Genomic DNA, 22182 nt, shown 5'->3' on the forward strand with positions numbered 1-22182 from the left:
AGATACCATTGAATTCAAGTGAAAATGCCTCAGTGACACAACTCAGTACTGCTTTAGATCTGACTTCCCTTCCATGTCTCTTTGGTCTTTGGTTGACCAACTCAAAAGCAAGGTCCATTTGGGAGACTGGAGTTATCATTACCAATGAATGGTCACCAAGCTCATCCTGTACTTTTTCTCTTCCACAGATATCAGTTGTAAGCACAGATGATGACCTAGCTTGACTTCAGAGACGAGTCTTGACCTCTGAGGTCTAAAACCAATAACCCTCCACTTCGAAATGGTAACCGAGCCAGCACCTGAAGTCTTTCTTCCTCCATTCTGGAAGAACATCAAGATGTCTTTACGTGGATCAAGCTTGTATACTTGACCATTTTTATATTACTTTTGTAAATATTCCTGTCCACATTCTACTTCAGCTTTGGATATGGTTACCAAGTATCTAACCTTGAGTTTCTAGACAGTATTGCCACATCTGGCCAAATATGCACTTTCCCTAGAAAGCCATAGTCCAGCAATGACCCTTGTGCTATAGGTGTACACCATCTGTACAGACACTGTATAGGCCATCTGTAAATATCCCAGAGAACAATCACTATTCTTAAGCACTTTGAAAATATTTCTATGTAAATTATTGTAAACTTTTTCAATGGTTGGGACAATGGCAATAGGATAAAACGGGTTACTAAGATGAAATTGCCAAAAAATTTGTAAACTAATTTTGTACGTATGAATGAAATCTTTGACCTCCGTGGAGGTTAGTAAAGACTGAGTGTTCAAACTACTGTACATTTCTTTTTCAAGTGCTAAAACAATTAAACCAAGCAGCTTAACCATGGTTTCTGCCTATTCCTCCAGGATAAACTTTTGTCGATGGCCTGAGTAGTAGCAAGCATTCTAAATATATGAGCTAGATAATACAGATCAAGTATATGAGCTAGATAATACAGACCTTGATGTTGCATAACTAGGCCTATAAATTGGCTAGTTTCTCTTAGAACCAAGTACTAAAAGAACAAAGTACCATTTAATATTCACTCCTGAAATATTTATTTTTGGTTAAAGAAGCTAGCTTAGCCTGTACCTAGAATTCCTCTAGGAGGAATTTAGAGGCAAGTTCCTTTTCTGACTCATTTGTTTCCTGACCTAGAAACCTATGCTAAGATTCCTAGCAATTCTGCTTCTTCATTCCTAAGTCTCTGTTTTCCATGTTCTGTCACTATATGTAGCTCCAGGACAGTGGAAATTTCAAAGAAATGGAAATATCATGGAAAATCTGTAGTAGCTTCCCATTTTTCAGTCTGGCTGGCATACGATCCTTCTGGGGACAATGTCTGAAACTCTTAGTATGAAGAACAGATAAGAAATCTGGGCAGAAGAAATAGGAGCACAGGTCTTTAAATAAGTTTTCCATCAGATTGGCCATTACTGCCTTTCCCTAAAATCTCGGGATGTGAGCAAACAAGAGAAGACATGAGATTTGGAACCCTGGGAAGATGTTTTAATTTCAACGAGAGGGGACAGGGATTCTGCTGTAGATGTGACTCCTCTTGGGACTCACTGACCCTTGCAGGATCAAAAGGATGAAGAGATCTTCTGAGTAACTAAATGGTTGGGTGGGTGACTCCTATTCTGCTTGGATGTGGAATGTAAGCAAGGCAGTTGACACCTTGCTTGTGGTTCAGGTGGAGACCAATGATCTTAGAGGAAGTTGCTTCCGCCATATTGTTTCACAGATACCCTGTTGTGATTTTGGTCAAATGGATGAAAGTGAAAGAACAGTCATGGTTTGGGTTTTGGGGCGGGGGGGGGGGGGGGGGCATGTGCCAGTCGGGCATATAGCTGTGAAGGAAGGACTCTGTGTTGTCCCCATTTTGCTTCCTTTTCAAAAAGTCATGACACTAACCAGGTTGTGGCCTGCTGACACAGGGTATCAGAAGTGCCCGTGTGGTAAGTAGGTTCCCATTCACTGAATCTCAACTCTGAAGGCCATTTGGTTGACTAGTACTTTGACCCTGCTCTGAAACAAAACCCACCTATTTCTTGTTTTAATCGGAGCAACACAAAATTCCCACCTAGGAAGCTTGAAGATAGCAGTGCATTCCCCCATTACAAGGACTGTATAGTATTCATGTCAAGGCCCAAAGCCATAGTTTTTAAGAATAAAAAGCATTATTCTCTACCGTCTTCTCTTAGATTCCAGTCCTGGCTATGTTCTTTTAAGTTCTAGGTCCCACTCTCCAACCTTCAAAGAGTCTCAAGTATTTCCTTCTTTGACCTTGCCCTACACCAAGTAGCTAAGAACAGAAACTCTACCCGAAGAGTTGAAAAAAATCAAGTAACTAGATATTTCTACTGAAATCAGAATAGGTAATATGACTAGTTAATTCAGCATGTACTAATAGTTCATGATGAACTAGAGGCTTGGGCTTCAGTATCCAAATAATAGCTATAAGAATCCTACATGAAACATACAGGTGTAAATTTGCTGTATCTTTCGAGTTTACTAGAGAAGATGAGATTTGGTTAAGAGGTAGAATAGGAAGCTTGCCTAACAGTAAGAGAGGGTGTTTGGAGTTAAATGTGTTATACAAAGTCACTGAATGCGGGTCCTCCAGGGACTTTAGGAATTGCTACAAAGTTTGATAAAAGATGAGTAAACAAATTTGTGACACCTGCTAAAGAAATCCAGCGGAGTCCCGGAGTCCAAACTCTTAAGTGACATTTACAAGCTATCTATTTGGCAAAAAAAATCCCAGCTCCCTGAAGAATTCTTACAGCTAAATTAGACCCATGGCATCATCCTCAAGCCTATGGTGTTCTAGTCTTGATGAACAAGGTGAAAAAGAGACAGAGACTTCAGCTTTGGCATTTACTTATGTTCCTAGTATCTTTGGAAGTCAGGTAGCCCTTCTCAAAAAAAAAAAAAAGAAAGAAATGACAAGACAGGCTTTGAATAGCAAAACTGTAGGACAATTAAAGAACGAACTCTTTAATTTAATACAGAGAAATGGAACAACTGAAGTATACCTTTTAACTGTCCTCACCCCCAAAGCAAAAGATTCTGGGGGAGCCTTCTGTGTCATGGAGCGTGATTTGAGGAATTTCCTAGAATTCTTACCTAGTGAAGACCCCAAACTGAAGCTGGAATCCTTGATTTCAGCGGCAGGGAAACTCACAAGAGGCATATGCACTTTTGCTCTGATAACTTAGGTCCAAGAATTTAGAATACAACCTGCTCATCTTGATCACTCAATTTGAGCTCCTCAGTTTCATCATCAAGGGTCCAGCCTGACTCTTGGGAAAAATTTGGAATTCTGTGTTCACCATGGACCTAAACTGTGGAGGTTTAAGAATACACAGAAGTAGAAAAGTCTTCAAATATACCTTGTTTCCAAATATAGGGGACGTTTTTGTGCATACACCACCCTTGTCTGCTTTCATAGATCAAAAGCTGAATGAGAGTTATCAGTGGGGGTCCACAATTATGTTAGTAAGAAACAGATGACAGAAGGGTCTCAACTCTCTATTGTCTCTCCCAAATCCATTGAGCATTTCCAAGCCTGGTTCATTTAGGAAAAAAGGAGTAGTAGACTATTGACTGACAGTCTCTCTGTAAACCTTCCACCCAGGGTTGTAGAAACCAGCATCAAACTGGCTAAAGGTGGGGTCAGGCTCTTCAGGGGACCCTAGGCCTGTCGATAGTTTTCTTTTTCATTGTGCTTATGGGGCAAGTGAGATTATCAGCAAGGAAGTTCCCAAGCGTGGACTCTGGTGTCAGGCTTGATGTGGTAGCTTGGGCAAGCTCCTGATCCCCTCAGTAAAAGGACCTGATGGGGACTGTGTCGCCGTGCCGCGGCGAGGGTTAAGGAGAATGTAGACAAGTGCTCACCATGGTGTCTGGCATCTAGTGGGTCCAAAGCAAGTGTTAACTGCTGGAGGTCACTCTCCAGGCCATGCCTCTCTCTGTATTCATTGTGGCACGACCTAGAAACTGGCTTGTGACTTTTCCAGTGAGAGTTACAGTAACTTGACTCACTATTGAGCGTAGCATGCATTAGACCTTGTCCCAAGGGTTTTCCGCTACACCTGTCTGATAGGATCTAAGTGTGACATTCAGGTAGTGACATCACCTTTATATGGTTAAAAAAAAAAAAAAAGCTTCAAGGGTTACATGATTCAAACCCTAGACATGTAGCCAGTGTGTTTCTGTCCCAACCTTTAGCTTTACTGCCTGGAACATGGAAACAAATACTTGGTGGCCTACACAGTCTTTGGATGGCAGCTAAAGCGCCTCAAATCTCCCTTAATTTCTTAATCGTTTAATAGTGTGCTAAATAAATGCTGGCATGTATTTGATTTGATCTTTACAACAACCCAAATAGGTAAGTGTCTTCATTTTATAGATGTGAAAAGTGAGACCACAGATGGCATGGGGAGTCCAGACCCTACGTGCTCACTGCCGTTACCTCTCAGAAAAGGAGGCAGAGTTGTGTAAAGGTTAAGCTGGACATCATACTACGTGTTGGCAGAGTCCCCTTTACTGCCGACGGAAGCGTCCTCCAGCAGTCTCCCTGATCTCAGATGCCCTCAATGGCTGGCATCCAATACGGCGGCTCACTGAAAGACTAACACCAGCACTACATCAGGTCGGCGCAGAAGAACGTTGTTGGTTCTGTGCCCATGCCCCGAGATGGCCAGAAGTTCCAGAATTGTTTTCCTTGTGAAGTACAAGTAGACTCCTGGATTGCTAAGTAAAAGAAGAAGATCCCCTGATGGAGTTTCTGGACATGCAACATCCCTCCCGTATATAAAGATATTGGGGAAACAAGCTGTATCATGACCAGTCATCCATCGCAAAGCTCTCCTAAGGAAAGACGTGCCCGAGAAGACGGGGAGAGCTGTGACTTGGGGCAAGTGACAGATGGATCTTAGCTATTCTGGAATCGACCCCTGAGACCTGCTTATCTCTCAACTTATACACACGTGCCGGTGGGGGGGGGAGAGGATTCTTCGCGCAAAATGACTGGCTTTGAAAAACGACCTGGCCCCTTTTAAAATGTCACTCGATACCAAAATGTGACTTCAGAGCATGCAATGCCTCAGGAGCCCAGAGCATACAACCACATTACCTTGCTCAGGATCTTCAGAATTCTAGAAACATACGTTGGAATGTGTCTAGTCCTGCTGACCTGTAGATAAGCGTTTTTTTTTTTTTTTTTTCATTAATGAACTGTACATGTAACTTAAATAAAAGTTTATTTTTGAGATGACTGCCATAAGCCTTTCCTTTTTCTACACAACTTTTCAAAAAGCTCTTCCTCAAATCTTTTTTCCTCTTTGCAACTGAATCACTGAATCACAGCTCAGTCACCCCTTTCTAGAAAACAGCTCAGGTCACCGAGATCTGGACTCATCGAGACGAAAGGATGGGAGATGTCCCTTTCCTGCCATCCTTACAAGCACAGTTAGTGCCTCGCTAGAGGTAGCCAAAACATCACCCTCCCGTGCTCTTCCTTCTCACTCCTCCCATGGAGGGAAGGAAAATCAAAGCTACTATTATCAGGCAATGGGAGGCCAGAGCTTCCTCCCTGCTCCCTGTGGGTGACAGAGTCCAAAACACACTTCCTGGCCAAAGGGAGGAAGCTCCAAAGGCAGGACAAGACAGGCCCTGACAAGCCAGTAAAATCATTTTGATACTTTCCCCTCATCAGTTCTTAAGGGCTTTGTGTTGAAATTCACATAGGAGATTGGGAGAAGGAGAGAAATGAGCTGGGGGAAATCAGAGGGGAAGAGATGCGAGACGGTGGACTCTGAGAAACAGACTGAGGGTTTTGGAGGGGAGGGGTGTAAGGGCTGGGTGAGCCTGGTGGTGGGTATTAAGGAAGGGACAGATTGCATGGAGCACTGGGTGTGGTGCATAAACAACTAATCTTGGAACACTGAAAAAATGAAGTTTAAATAAAAAAAAGAAGAAATTCATGTGGAAGAAGCCTAAATGCTTGTGAGCCTTAGCGATATCCCCTCTGAAACTTGTCCGAGTCGTAGCCACCACTTGTCGGAACCACGTTGCGTGCTAACGCTTGAGATCGGTGCAGGGAGTCCACAAAAGTAGTGGGAGGAAAGGAAGTTGAGTGAAAGAGAAATTGTGAAAAAAAGGAAAAGAAAAATCTTGGAAAGCTCCAGGGTGAGTCTTCGCTTAATGAGTAGGCAATGATGTGCTTAATGAGTGAAACGGTGGGTGAATACCAGCCATGCAGCCACAGGAAGGCAGTGAACTTGGATGTGTCCCCCTCCTTCTTCATTGGCTGTGATCACAGGGAAGCTGCTTACCACCCAAGCCCTGTCCTCCTATAGAAATTAGAATATCCCCCTGCACAGGGTTCTCATAAGACAGAGAAGCAACATCTATAAAGCCCTTCACTCAAATAACTGCTATCTTCCTCTCTAGTGCCAAAAAGTCATGATTTATTAAAAAAGAAAAAAAGTTAAAATGTTTCATTTATGCCTTCTCGGAGATGTGATTTTAGTCTGCACGCTCCTATTAAATCCCACCTGTCAAGTGTTCCTTCTCCCGTGTCCCCCCGACATGCTAGCATTTGGCGATCTGTTTTTACTCCAAGAAATAAAGAGGAATCCTCCCACACCTGTAAACTTTGCAGGGAGCCTTGTGTGTGCACACCCTCTGCTGATCCAAGGGCAGAGGTTCAAATTCAAGTTCACCAATTATACAGAGAAGTCGCTTTAATCAGTGGACGAGGAAGATGCTGAACTTCGTACACTCCAGAAGGTCAGGTTAGCATGCTTTTTGGATTCAACATGCTCAGCAAATGTGATGTGCCTATAATCTAGGAAACGGAGAACACTCAATTTTGAATCTGAACATTTAACTAATGTCGTCATCTCTCCTTCAAAGGCATTTTCGCCGACCTGTTGATTGAGGACAGTCCATATTTTTAAACCCAGAGTCCTTCTGGTTTTCTTAAATTCGCCCATTTACATGTCAAGTTTGCTGAGGACTCGTTTTTTGAAGCCAAAAGCAAATCTGCCTTTTGGTCTGACCCCAAAAGAACTGCCCTGGGATTTCCTAAGTACAGATTCTAAATGCTGGTGGATGGCTTTCTGTAACCAGTTAAAAGCTGGCATTCCTTCTCAGGCACCTGTGCGCGTTCTAGCTGAGCTTCGGGCACAGAACAGACATGTAACATGTCAGACAGTGATAAGAGCTACAAAGAAAACCAGAACCAGAGTGAGGGATCGAGCATGGTAGAAGGTGCTGTTTTAGGTGCCGTGATCAAGGAAGCCCTCGAAGGAAGTGACCTGGGCAGAGAACCCGGACCAGAGAGTGTGGGAGTAAGCCCGCTGAGGACGCGGCAGGGGTGGAAGTCTGGAGGCAGAACATGCTTCATTCCTCCATCACAAAGCAAGGCAGCACATGGCTGGGAGTGGCCGTGGCAGAGAAGGAGGAGAGAGGAGTAAAGACCTAGTCACGAAGCTGTCAAGGGCAGTGGTTGGGATTTAGGACTTTATGGCATGGGACATCTTCAGAGGGTTTGGGAGCAACAGAATGACTTCCCGTCTTAAAAGAATCACGCTGACTGCTTTGCTGACGGCAGACTGCAGGGATGCAAGGGTGAAGACGGGGAAATACATCAGTTGACTGTGGCACAGGGTGGATGACCACGGCTCGGGCTGGGCTGGTGCGGGGGCAAGACAGCTCTTCTTCACCTCTGGCCTGTCAAGCCAGGCAGGCGCGTGCCCAAGCATTCTCCAGGGTGGCCAGTGGGTCGGGACAGATGGTCTCCTCATTCAGGAGGACCTCGCTGGTTCCTACCTCGGCTGCGCTCGCCATCTGTAGAGCATCCGTCTGGCTGCCCTCAGACTGGGCAGGGATGACAGGCGCGAGCCCAGCACTGGTGGGAAAACTCAACACGGCTACACGGAAGCCAGGAAGAAAGCCAGGCTTCTCTCCCTAACGAAGGAAGTCTGAATCTAGAAGAAAAGAACCTGGACGGTAATTTCCCAGTCCACACAAGCGCAAGCCTTCCACTCCTCCAAAGGGAGCTCTTTCCTACCAGGTACACATCTGGGCAGAGTCATTCTGGTGCAGACCTTTGTGCCAGCTCTGAAGTCATGTCCTCTAGAGGCATATTTTCTACTGGCGGCAACCACACACACACACACACACACACACACACACCACACACACCACACACACACCACACACACCACACACACACCACACACACACACACCACACACACACCACACACACCACACACACACACACCACACACACCACACACACCACACACACACACACCACACACCACACACACACCACACACACCACACGCACACACACCACACGCACACACACCACACACACACACACACACCACACACACACACACACCACACACACACACACACACACACACACCACACACCATACACACACACACCACACACACCACACACACCACACACACACACACCACACACACCACACACACACACCACACACACACCACACACACCACACACACCACACACACCACACGCACACACACCACACACACACCACACACACACCACACACACACCACACACACACACACACACACACACACACCCTCTATCCAACCACTCTGTATTTCCCATACTCCTTGCGCTCTCCTTAAAGACATCGGAGAATTATCCAAACCATTTCCCCTAAGAAACTTTAGGGTCCTGGGTTCAAAGAGAACCCAAGGTCACAGAGTCCAATAATTGCCTGATTAAGCTGGCCACAGGCCCCAGCTGGGGAAGCAGAAGATGTCTGCCTGAAGTTAGCCAGCGAGAAGACCCCCATTCACCAGACAACACCCAAGTCACCCACAGAGTAACATTCACTCTCTTAGGAAGCCTCGGAATTCAGCAACAGCTTGTGAGCCTTTAGTACTAAAAAAAAAAAAAAAAAGAACACTGTTTTGGAAAGTAAAAGCCTCCTAGAACTCAAAAAATTGAGGAAAAGGCTTTTTTTTTTTTTTTTTTTTTTAAGGAATTAAGAAGTGAGGTAAGGTTCTGAGGGGCACCCATGCATGTCACAGCATAGAAGCCAAATTAACAAACAGCTTTTAACAGAAAAAGCAGCCTCTTCTCAGATGTCAGCCTCAACACCTGCTTCCACGCAGGAGAGAAAAGCAAGCTTCTGTATCGGGGGATCTGGAGCCTCCTGAGAGAAGGCTGAGGAAGGAGGCTACGTGCGTTTCCCCGCGCTCCTCCCTCCCCTGCAGCGGGCACTGTGTTCTGGCCCTCTGCGAATGGTCTCCATTAGGAGGCAGATAAGATTTCAATGGGCCTAATTAATCGTGCCGGTTTGCCAGAAGTGGCACACCAGCTAGTACAAAATCCCACGTTGGCTCAGAAATCCAAGGAAACTGGGCTGGAAAAAGGTTACTTAATACCCAAACCTACTGTAGCTCCTTTTGCCCTGGCGGGAGGGCTGCCCATGGCCCTGGAAGGGAAATCTCTATACTGCCACAAGAGAAGGAAAACCTTTGGATTTGCCAAGAGAGCGCCAGACTGAGTTTGGGGAGTGGGCTGCAGACGGCTGAATGGTGCCGCACCCCAAGGAGAGAGGGCGAGGGTTGGGGCTGGGGAAGTGCTGGGAAGGAGCAAGGCGGCGCACAGTGGACACTGGGTCTCGAGCTAGTGGATGACAGGCATGTGTCCTCTGAGACAGTGGACCAGTCACAATCTCTGCACACTCAGGGCTTTTTCCTCTCCAGCCCTTTGGTCAAGTGTACGGCACCCCGAGAGCTTTTGATCAAAGTCCCAGAAAGAAGCCCAGTCCTAGGTCTGGACTTGACATGGCACAACAAGAAAGGGACTTACAGAACAATCTGGAAACTCAACCGGACTAGCTCAGTAGCTGCAAGAGCTCCGATCCAGAGTGTGAGCTCTCGGAACACTATGGCTGGGACAGGACGGTCCACAGGACGGAGAAGGCCAGTTCCAGCCCATACTATCCCGTGCTTAGACGGCAGAGCAACTCCATACCATGTCACGAAAATTGATTAGGTGAGGTCCGGTGGCTTTTTAGATGTTCTGTACCCACCATTCTGCTAGTCAGTCAGTGTAGAGAATTTACTACAGCAACGGCCTGTAGGGCTTTGGAGCATTTCAATCTACGGAATCATCTTCCCAAAGTACAAACTGGACAGTCATCTTAGATGACTTCATTCTGCCTACGGCACAACAGCCAAGGTCCTTGGACTCAGGCTCAAGACCACCGTGACCAGGTACCTGCTACTCAGTTCTCCTATAGTCTGCCTCCCTGAGCCCAGACTCCATGCTCTGCTAATGCTAAACTGTTAGCAATTCCCCCTCCAACACTGCCCCACCACCAACCTCCCAGCCAGGGCTGCTTCCTACACAAAGCTGTCCCTTTGCCCATACTCAGAGTGTCTCATCTTTCTTGCTTGGCTCTTACTTTTCTTCCAAAATATCTTCAGGTATCACCTCCTCCAGGAAGGCTTCCCTGTCGCCCTAATTTGAGTCATGTGTCTCTTGCCTATCCAGAATTCTAGAACATGCACATCATTATATTAAGATCATCTATTTTTTATGTGTGGAGCTTCCTGACTGAATGAAAAACAACTTCTTTAATCCAAGAATTGAGTCTCAGTAAACTTTGTGCCCCACCCCCTCACGCACACACACAAAGTGAAGCACTTTTTAGGGGCTCGAATACGATGTGTTAAACTATGCTGAGACCATGAATGCAGCAGGATTTTGTTGTCAAGCATACCAGACCTTATACCCTCAACTGCACATTGTCTCTTGAAAGAAGTTCCCTTAAGAACTCATTTGTCAGTTTTAATGACGTCCCACACCCCACACCAGCTGGAGGTCCTTTTGTGAATTCACTTTCAGGGAACACAGCTCCTTAAGATTCAGACCATCATAGCAAACCTTACATCTTTGAAAATAGACTTGATATTTTCAAAAAGCAAAAAATCACTGAGTGTTCCGCCAGCGAACAGAGTAATTTAACAGGCCAGTTAATACCATTTTGAGACCCTCCAAGGCTGTCCTCACAAGAAACTCTTAGAGAACGTCCTTGGAGCCAAAGGTACCATCTTTGAAATAAACAGGCAGCCAGCTAAGGGAATTGCACGCGATGAGGTAGCCCGCATCTAGATTCTTATGTACCGCTGAGACTACTTAAAAGTCATCCTGTAACTTGAAAAGCACACCTGTTAACTTCATTTTTATATTCAGAATGGATATGGAAACGGAGTACCTTACAAAGCATGGTTTTAAGAAGGCTTGATCCCTCTGGAGCGTCCACATGCTCTAGGACAGGAGTTTTAAAGGTTCAAGCTCCAATCTTCATTTTGCCACTTACTCGCCTTAGAATCTTGTAAATTCTCTCCATCTCCCTGCTTTCGCTCCTTCATCTGCAAAATCAGTCAAGGATAACATGTGACTTAGTGATCAGATGGCTGAAAGTCCACATTCCCGAATGTGTGATTGATTAAACGTCTACTCCATCCGGGGACCCTGAAACACACACAGGGGACCGCGATGCGGCCCCGCTCACTTACACGTACAGTTAAGTAGCAAGGCAAAGCCATGCTCAGTGGCACCAGATCAATGTAGCAGACAGACAATATGCTCGCACAAAAGATGGAAAGATCTTTGCAGACTGTGTCGGTGGGGGAAAGAAGGAACTGTTGCTGTGTCCATCAGAGTAAGTCACGAAAAGTTCTTCACGAAACAGGCCTCTCTTTAAAAGTCTAGCAGAGGGGCACCTGGGTGGCTCAGTGGGTTAAAGCCTCTGCCTTCGGCTCAGGTCATGATCCCAGGGTCCTGGGATCACGCCCAGAGTCAGACTCTGCTCAGCGAGGAGCCTGCTTCCTCCTCTCTCTGCCTGCCTCTGTCTGCTTATGATTTCTGCCTGTCAAATAAATAAATAAAATCTTTTAAAAAAATAAATAAAAAAAACAAAGTCTAGCAGAACCAAAGAATACTCCCAGAAAAAAAAAATGCATACGCATAAATTTTTATATTTAATTTCAGGGGATCCTGGATCTCCTTGTGCCTATCTACAGATTTAAAAAAATGTCCACACCCCCAAATTAGGAATTTCTACATTAGGAATACATTTAATTATATTCACGTTTTCTCGGACTGTCTCCTTTTCCCTAAGATTCTATACATCCATTCTCTGAAATGCCAACAAAATAGTGTATTCATGGACAGAATTAATATCTCACTGAACAGCAGAACACTACAGTTCTTTCTCTATGGGGATGAAATGTTTGGGAGTTTGTCTGTGAAATGTTCACCTCCGGGGGTGTAATACTGGCTTGGCCGGTGTTACATACCAGATGTGTGTATTTTGAGTCCTGCAAACTGGTAAGCTCTCATCGCCGTATCCATATTTTCAGTCTGGAGAGGCAATGCGCCATGATGGTAAAAGCGTGGAAGCCAGACTTGAGAGATTTGAATTCCAATCTCTGCTTTGCCATTTACTTCCTTTATAATCCTGGTAAATTCTCTTCACCTGCAAGCCTCCATTTCTTCAACTATAAAATAAGTCAGTGGTAAAATTTGACTTAGTCACTTTCCCATGGATGTTACAGGGACCAGACGGGATAGCAGATGTGTACTATTCAAATGTGAGGTGTTTTGTTTTGTTTTTTTCTCAACCCCTCCCCCCCTTCCCAGGGCTGTTTGGAAAAAAAAAAAAAAAAAGACTTTTACCTTGTGTACATTTTGCAGGTTCATTTCCCAGAAAGAAATTTTATGGAAATGTGACATCATGGACTTCTGGTTTACAATGAAAATCACTGGACAGGATGTTCTCTGTTTAAAGTAACACCACCCATATTGACAATACTAAGTCATTCACACGGATGCCAAGGGAAAGTCATTCCCTAAGCCATTGAATTCTCCATTGATGTCACCTGTGCGTCCTTCCCAACAGCACAGTCGCTTATTAGAAAGCTGTGACGCTTTACTAATGGGCATGCGCTGGTTGAGTTGCAACGCAAAAGAAAATGTAGAAGATGTTTTCCTACGACTTAAATCTTGGGGAACATGCCCACTCATGAGCAGGGAAAAGAAACTGCAGAATACAATGGTTTCAGTCTTAAATTCCTGTTGCTAGTTTTGCAGCTTTGTTGCTAAGCTCTTTGGCTGGCGTTGGGCTCGCCTCGCCTCGCCCCGCCCCCGAGCTAAAATGCAACTCCCCCAGCTGCAGTCAGATGATCAAGTTGCAATATTGTTCTTAACTAATCAGTAGGGCAGAAGGGGCTGCGGACACTACCCGGCCTGGAACCGGAGACTGTGCCTGTTCAAAATGATACACGCCCAGTGGGGAGTGGGGGGCGGGGAGCAGGGCAGGGCGGGGCGGGGGCGCCAACCTGACCTAGTCGTGTTATCAGCAAGTCCTTAAGATGTGTTTCTTTACTGACTCTTTAAACCTGTAAAGAAAATCTGAAAGAATTGCTTCCCTTAAAAAAAAAAAAAAAAAAAAAAAAAAAAAATTCAATCACTTAAAAACACTGCCATCTAAGTGTGGTCTCCACAGTTCACAAAGCAAGTGTCCAGCGGGGGTGGATTTATTTCATTGAACTGGAACCCCTAGCCACGCAGGGTCATTTCTAAGTGATGATAGTCACAGCCCCCTCAGAGCCTCCTCATCAAAAATAGCATCTTCTAGCCGATTTCCAACAAGTGGGGTCACTTCGCTTTCTGGAGGAGAAAGTCCCTCCACTCTGTTAAAGCCTGAGCAAAGCTTTATCTGCAGGAATTTTGGAAGAATTTAATATTGTTTCTGGTACTTATAGCTAGGCCCTCATTGCCAACATACCTCCTGCCCACTGCTGCCAGATTCAGCTTTCCCAAAAACACTTTGTAGACATCATTTTTTTTAACCATGGGAACTTGTGAAGGTTTCAGAGCAAAGACAAAGCCCTTGAACCTGGCATTCAAAGTCCTCCAAATGGCTTTCCCAGTGATTTCTACCAAATATTTAAGAAAGAATACCATTTCTGCCCAATATCTTCCAGAATATTGAAAAGGAGAGAGTCTTTCCTAACTCATTCCAAGAGACTCTGATACCACAACCAGAGAAAGGCATCACAAGAAAACAGATTAATAGTCCTCATGAACATGGATGTAAAAAAATTCTGAACAAAATGTTAGCCAATCAAACTCAACAATAGAGAGTCAGGACCCCATGGGGTTTACCATAAAGATGCAGGGCTGGTTTAACATGTGAAAATAAATCAATGTAATTTATAATATTAATAGATTAAAAAAGAAAAGCTAGGGGCGCCTGGGTGGCTCAGTGGGTTAAAGCCTCTGCTTTCGGCTCAGGTCATGGTCTCGGGGTCCTGGGATCAAGCCCCGCATCGGGCTCTCTGCTCAGCAAGGAGCCTGCTTCCTCCTCTCTCTCTGCCTGCCTCTCTGCCTACTTGTGATCTCTCTCTCTGTTAAATAAATAAATAAAATTTTAAAAAAAAATGAAAAGAAAAGCTATAGGATTGGTCTAATAGATCCAGACATAGAATTTGACAAAATACATCTGAACCTGGTAAAAACTCTCAGCAAACCAGAAAAAGAACTTCCTCAACCTCATAAAGAACACTTTCCAAATGCTTATAGCTATTAGCACCCTTAGTAATGACAGACTTGAATGCTTTCCCCATAAATAAGGAACAAGATACTTTTTCTCACCATTTCTATTTACCAATATATTGGAGAGTCTAGACAGTACAATAAGGCAAGAAAAAAATGAACAAAATGCATCCATATTGGAATGGAAGAATTAAACTTTCTTTATTCACAGATAACATGATTATCTGTATAGAAAATCCTATGAAAATTATCATTTAAAAAAAACCCACTAAGATCAGGAAGTATATTTAGCAAGATACAGGATAAAAGTGCAATATACAGATATTAATTGTCTTTGTATATACCGGCAACCATTGGAAATTGAAATTTAAAATGATACTTCTTATATCCTCAAAATTATGAAACACTTGGGGATAAACCTGATGAATATATTAAGATCTAAACACGAGAGTACAGTCTATCTTTATAAAGGTCCCATGTGCACTTAAAAAGACTGTGTATTCTGCTCTTGTTAGGTGGACCACTCCATTTATGTCAGATCCAATTGGTAGATAGTGTTGTTCAAATTTTCTGCATCTTGGCAGATCTTCTGTCTTATCAATGATGGAGAGAAAAATGTGTTGAAATCTCTAAGTGTACACTTCTCTGTTTTTGTTCATGCATTTGATGCTCTGCTTATAGGTAAAATCACCCTGTTCTACAGCGGACAGTGATGATTTGTGGGCATGCATACACAATTGCATCCATGGCCCTGTAGATCACTGTTATGAATGCAGATGGAAAAAAAAAATCCAAATCAAATTCTACCAAATCAAATTCAATGATACAGAGGACATAACTCACCGCAACCAAGTCATCATCGTCAAGCTATGTTAGGATAATTTAATATTAAATAACTAATGTGGCATATCAATGAATCAAATGAGACAAGTCTTATGGTTCAAAAAAATTGAGAAGGCATTCTGTAAAATTCATCAGGCATTTTTTAAATAAAAATTATTCGAAAACCAGGATTACAAGGCCACATCTTTAATGTGATAAAAACATACAGCAATGGTAAACCAATACCCATATTGTACTTAATGATGAAATAAAATAGAAGCATTCTCTTTAAGGTCAGGAATACAACAAAAATGATCATTTTTTTCCCCAAAGATGTTTGCAACTTGCTCACTTTCACTCTTCATTTTATATGTCTCCTGGCCCTAGGGTCCTTCAATTTCCTGAGTTCCTGCCAGAGATATTTGCTGCAGGGTATTGGATAATCATGTCATAGGGCTTGCATCCTACTTCCTAATTTGGCCAAATAATCACGCAAAAACATCTGTGAGCCATACAGATTAAAATATTAGAAGTAAAAATTAAATAGCCAAAATGATTGGGAAAACTATTTCCTTACAGCTGTATGAGATGGAAAAATTCTTTCCAAAAAGACAAATTTTTAGTCTTTATTTCTAAAGAGCTCTGTCCCCTAGAGTATATTATCAACACATCCCTTGTCTTACTACTGAAATGGTTATGGAGACAGAAATAATTGAGGAAATTCTTTTTTTTTCCCATTAAAACACACAATCCCATTACACACATCTTATAGCCTGCACTTTTTTCAGCCATATGTAATGACCATTTTTCCTACGTAATGTTTGTATAAATCATGATTTTATAGACTTCATAATATGTCATGATATAGCTGCACCACAGTTTACTTAAACTTGTCCCTACTAATGGGAATTCATTTTGCATTTATTTTTTAAAATTCAGCATCTGAAAGAATATTTCCACCACCTCCCACCCAAGCAACACATAAGAAACCCCTTAGACTTTCCTCCAAGTCGAGATGATTTTTCCCCCCTAATCCTGATAGAAATCTGCAAGTTTACACTCTGGAAGTAATAAACCAGAAAGACTGGATAAAAATAAAGTAAACATTTTGGGATTCTATTTTGTCCATTTTAAGAGCTACAATCCTGTTAGTTCCCAGAATGATTCAGCCAGATTTATACTTCTATCTTCATAAACACACAACCAGAATTTGGAGTTTTTGATGTAACCGAGAAAAAAGATCTGCAGTTAGCAATGGTGGGAATTTCCACCAAAAATGACCAGATTCTGGGCCAAATCATGGGTGGGAAAAACCACCAGTCACCGAGCCCTGCTCATGCACAAGGTTTTAATCATCATTTCAGTCTGTTATTCTTAGATAGGAACAAACAGCCAAGGTTCACTCAAAATTATAGAAAAACATTCCACAAAGAAAAATAGACTAAATTAAACAAAGAGAAATAAAAACTTCAGAAGAATGTCCATGGGAAAAAAACAAAACAGAAGGACTTGTCCAAAAAAATCTTTATAATTCATAGCTTGAAGATAAAAGATACTGCATGTATAAAATAAGAACAGGACCCTCTTAAAAGAAACATTCAAAGAATAAGAAAAGCTCTTGAAAGGAAATACCGTAACCAAAATATGGGTACATATGTACTTATTGCCCACTCATTAATTTTTTTGTAGCTGTTTTAATCTCTGTTCCTTTTCTTTCTCGCTCTCTTGTGGTATGATGACTTTCTTTAGTAGTATGCTTGTATTTCTTTTTCTTATTCTTTTGTGGATGTATTATAGGTTTTTGTTTTGCGGTTACCACAAGGCTTACATATAACAACTTGCATGTTTAACCATCTATTCGAAGTTGTTAACATTCTAAACCTCAGTATTTTCACTCTCCCCACCACCACATTTTAGGCTTTAGATGTAACACTTTACAGCTTTGTATCTTCTGTATTCCTTAACTAACTACTGCAATTATAGTTATCTCCCTCCTTTTGCTTTTTAACCTTCACACTAGCTTTGTGACTAATTACCTTCACTATGTATCTACTTTTCCTGTGAGATTTATTCTTTCACATGTTTTGTTGTTACTAAACAGGGCCCTTTCCTTTAAACCTAAAGAGGTCCCTTTAACATTTCTTGTAAGGCTGGTTTGGTGGATGAACTCCTTTAGCTTTTGCTGCTCTCATTGGGTGTGTCCTACTCAGTCTTTGAGTTGACTGATCCTTTCTTCGGCTTCATCTAGTTTGCTGTTGAACCTCTCTAGTGTATATTTAATTACTGAATTATTTCAATAATTTCAGTTACAGTGGCCTTCAGCTATGTGACTTCTATTTGCTACTTTCTTATTTTCCTTCTCTTTGTTGAGGTTCTCACTGTGTTCATCCATTTTTCTCCCTAGTTGAGTGAGCATCCTTAGGACAATTACTTAGAACTCTTTGGGTAAATTACTTATCTTCATTTCATTACAGTTTTATTTTCTGAGGTTTTATCTTATTATTTCACTTGGAACATATTCCAAATATGGTTCTTCATTTTGCTTGACTCTCCTGTGTTGGTTTCTGTACAATACGTGAAGCAACTACGTCTCCCAGTCTTGAAGGAATGGCCTTGTGTGGGATATGAATCTTGCCATTCAACCTTGTCTCAGCAATTTGTTTTTTAACCTTTGTACTTGACCAAGCAACCTATTTTTAATAGCTCCCAGTATTTGAGGATGTACCTACCAAGAAATGTCAGTATAGGATCTCAGCAGTTAAATTTAGGCTGATTGGAAGCCAGACCCTTAAAAGGAGCTTTTATTTTTTTTTTATTTTTTTTTTTAAGATTTTATTTATTTATTTGACAGAGAGAAATCACAAGTAGATGGAGAGGCAGGCAGAGAGAGAGAGAAGCAGGCTCCCTACTGAGCAGAGAGCCTGATGCGGGCCTCGATCCCAGGACCCTGAGATCATGACCTGAGCCGAAGGCAGCGGCTTAACCCACTGAGCCACCCAGGCGCCCTAAAAGGAGCTTTTAAAGTATGCAAATATATACAATCTTGTGGGACTACAAGCATAAATCCCGCTGGCCACCAGAGCAGGGCAATCTTCAGGGGTCCCTTGGGTAGCAGCACAAAAATTAGAGTTCAAGATAAGTGTATAATCTCTCTTCTGGGAGATACCAGTGAGCTGTAACATGGCAGAAGGAGAGCACCAAGATGGTGCCCATAGTCTACATTCTTTAAGATCAGTACATACCTTTTAATAATTATTTTAAATGTAAAAGGACTGAACTCTCCAATTAAAAACACCAAATGTTTAAAGGGTCAAAAAAAAAAGCAAAAAACAAAACAAAACAAAAAAAACAAGACCCACCTTTAGGCTACCCATAAAGACTTAATTTAAATGTAAGGACATAAACAGATTGAAAGTAAAGATACGGAAAAAATTATTCTATGCAAATGAAAACTAAAAGCTAGAGCAGCTATAATTATATCAGACAAAATAGACTTTAAAGCAAAGACTGTACTAAGAAACACAGTTGGGTGTCACATAATAATAAAGGGTCAACAAAGCAGCAGAATGTAACATTCATAATTATGTACACACCCAACAAAGGAGCATTGAAATGTATAAAGCAAATATTAACAGACCTAAAGAGAAACAGAGAAATAGAGAGCAGTGCAAAAATCATAGGAGACTCTAGTATTCTACCTACAAGGGCACCTGTATCTCAGGGTCCTGGAATCAAGCCCCACATCAGGCTCAGTGGGAAGCCAGCTTCTCCCTCTCCTTTCTGTTCATGCTCTCTCTCTCTCAAACTAATTAAAATTTTTCACTTACATCAATGGATAGATAATCTGGACAGAAAAATCAGTAAGAAAACATCAGCCTTAAATGACATATTGGGCCAGAAGGATTTGACAGATATATACAGAATATTCCATCCAGGGGTGCCTGGGTGGCTCAGTGGGTTAAGCCGCTGCCTTCGGCTCAGGTCATGATCTCAGGGTCCTGGGATCGAGTCCCACATCGGGCTCTCTGCTCGGCAGGGAGCCTGCTTCCTCCTCTCTCTCTCTGCCTGCCTCTCTGCCTACTTGTGATCTCTCTCTGTCAAATAAATAAATAAAATCTTTAAAAAAAAAAAAAAAGAATATTCCATCCAGAAGGAACAGAACACACCTTCTTTTCAAATGCACATAAAACATTCTCAAGAATAGATCATATATTAGGCCACAAAAACTCTTAATAAATTTAAGAGGACTGAAATCATATCAAGCATCTTTATTAAATTTTTAACCTTAATTCCAGTATAGTTAACATCAGGGTTATATTAGTTTCAGGTGTAAAATATAGGGATTTAACAATTTAACCCTTTGTTGTGTAGACTATATTTCTCATTGATATTTTTTCCTCCTTTTTCTAAATTTATTGACCATATAAATTGGGTTTATTTCTGGGTTTTATATCCTATTCCATTGACCTATTTGTCTACTTTTTGTGCCAGTATTATACTGTTTTGATTACTGCAGCTTTGTAATAAAACTGGAGGTCTGGAATTGTGGTACCTTCATATCAAGAATCTTTTCTGACCATAATAGTATGACACTAGAAATTAGTCACATGGAGAGTACTGGAAAATTCACAAATATGTGGAGATTAAACAACATGCTACTGAACAACCAATAGGTCAAAGAGGAAATCTAAAGAGAAGTGAAAAGAAAATACCTTCAGACAAATGAAAATGGAAATATAACATACCAAAATTCGTGGGATGCAGTGAAAGTGGTTCTAAGAGGGAAATTCATAGTGATAAATGCCAACTGCAAGAAACAAGAAAAGTCTCAAATAAGCAGCCTAACTTTATACCTCAAGAAAGAAGAAAAAGAACAAATGAAGCTCAAATTAAGTAGAAGGAAGAAAATAACAAAGGTTAGAACAGAAATAGAGAATAAAACAAAAAAGAGAAGATCAGTGAAGAAACTAGCAGCTATGCAGAAGCTTTTGATCTTGATGAAGACACCATCGTTTCTTCCATCAGCTGATGGAGTATTACTGGTACATGCTCCACTTTATGTTTTGGATATTCAAATAAGACCCACTTCAAGATGGACAGCTCAATTTCCATGGCAACCTAGTGACTCAGTCTTGAACTTATAGTTCCTAAGATCCACAAAGAGGCTTCCAGCTATTTCTCAAAAGAAGACTCATGATCTGCAAGAAATGGCAGGGCTTTTCCTCCAAAATTTTAAAGTCCAGTGGGACTTGAAGAGATTATGCAGAGTGAAATAAGTCAAGCAGAGAGAGTCAATCGTCATGTGGTTACACTTATTTGTGGATCATAAGAAATAACATGGAGGACATGGGGAGATGGAGAGGGGAAAGGAATTGGGAGAAATTGGAGGAGGAGATGAACCATGAAAGACTGTGGACTCGGAGGACCTGAGGGTTCTGGAGGGGAGAGGGGTGGTAGGTTGGGTGAGCCTGGTGGTGGGTACTAAGGAGGGCACGGATTGCATGGACCACTGGGTGTGGTACATAAACAATGACTTCTGAATACTGAAAACACATTTTTAAAAATAAATAAAAATTTAAAAAAAAAGAAACTAACAGCTGATTCTTTAAAGCGTTAAACAACATTGACAAGCCTTTAGCTGGAGTCACCAAGAAAAAAGGAGAGAAGACTCAAAATCAGAAATGTAAGAGATGTTAAGACTCTTATCACAGAAATTCAAAGGATCATAAAAGACTGCTATGAACAATTATACACCAAAAAGCTGGACAACCTAGAAGAAAGGAATAAATTCCTAGAAACACATGACCTACCAAGGCTGAGTCATGATGAAACAGAAAATCTAAACAGACCTGTTACTAGTAGGGAAATTAAATCAGTAATCAAAAATCTCCCAATAAACAAAAGTCTAAGACATGATGACTTCTCTGGTGAACTCTACCAAACACTCAAAGAAGAGTTAATACCAATACTTCTCAAACCTATTTAAAAAACAGAAGAAGAATGAACTCTTCAAAACTCATTTTATGAGGCCAACATCATAAAACCAGACAAGGACACAGCAAGAAAAGAAAGTTACAAGTCAATACCCCATTGAAAATAGATGCAAAAATCCTCAACAAAATATTAGCAAACCACATTCAACAAAACATTTAAAAAGTCACACACCATGATCAAGTGAGATTTATTCCAAAAATGCAAGGAAGGTTCAACATCCACAAATCAATGTGCTACACCACATTAAAAAAATGGATGAGAATCATATGACCATCTTCATAGATGCAGACAAAGCATTTGGCAAAATTCAACATCTATTTATGATAAAAACTCTCAACAATGCCAATATAGAAGAAATATACCTCAGCATAATGAAGGCCATATATGACAAGCCCACAGCTAACATTATGTTCCTAGTTAACGACTGAAAACTTTTCCTCTAAGATGAGGAACAAGACAAGGATGCCTACTCTTGCCATTTTTTAAACATGATGTTCTAAATCCTAACCAGAACAATATGGCAAGAGAAGAGAAGGTAAGGGAAGGAGTGGAAAGACAAGAATTACAAGGCATCCAAGGAGAAAGAAAAAAAAAGAAGTAAAGTGTAAAATGGTCACTATTTGTAGATGACATGATTATATCATATATAAAAAACCCCAAAGACTCCATTAAAAAACTGTTTGAGGTAATAAAAAGATTAAGGATACAAAGTTAGGATACAAATTCAGG

At 41.7% G+C, this 22182-nt stretch overlaps 1 protein-coding gene across 2 annotated transcripts in view; it reads left to right on the forward strand.

Annotated features, from left to right (window-relative positions):
• The window catches only part of VLDLR (very low density lipoprotein receptor), a 29922-nt gene extending 29084 nt beyond the window's left edge, over positions 1 to 838 (forward strand). For both annotated transcript variants that reach the window (XM_059141779.1, XM_059141778.1), the window contains one exon: positions 189 to 838. In XM_059141779.1, the coding sequence (XP_058997762.1) occupies positions 189 to 224 (36 nt within the window). In that variant the 3' untranslated portion in view covers positions 225 to 838. The remainder of the gene's footprint in view (positions 1 to 188) is intronic.
• The last annotated feature ends 21344 nt before the right edge of the window (positions 839 to 22182 follow it).

This window comes from Mustela lutreola, chromosome 12 (genome assembly GCF_030435805.1).
Source record: "Mustela lutreola isolate mMusLut2 chromosome 12, mMusLut2.pri, whole genome shotgun sequence".
Classification (NCBI taxonomy): Eukaryota; Metazoa; Chordata; class Mammalia; order Carnivora; family Mustelidae; genus Mustela; species Mustela lutreola.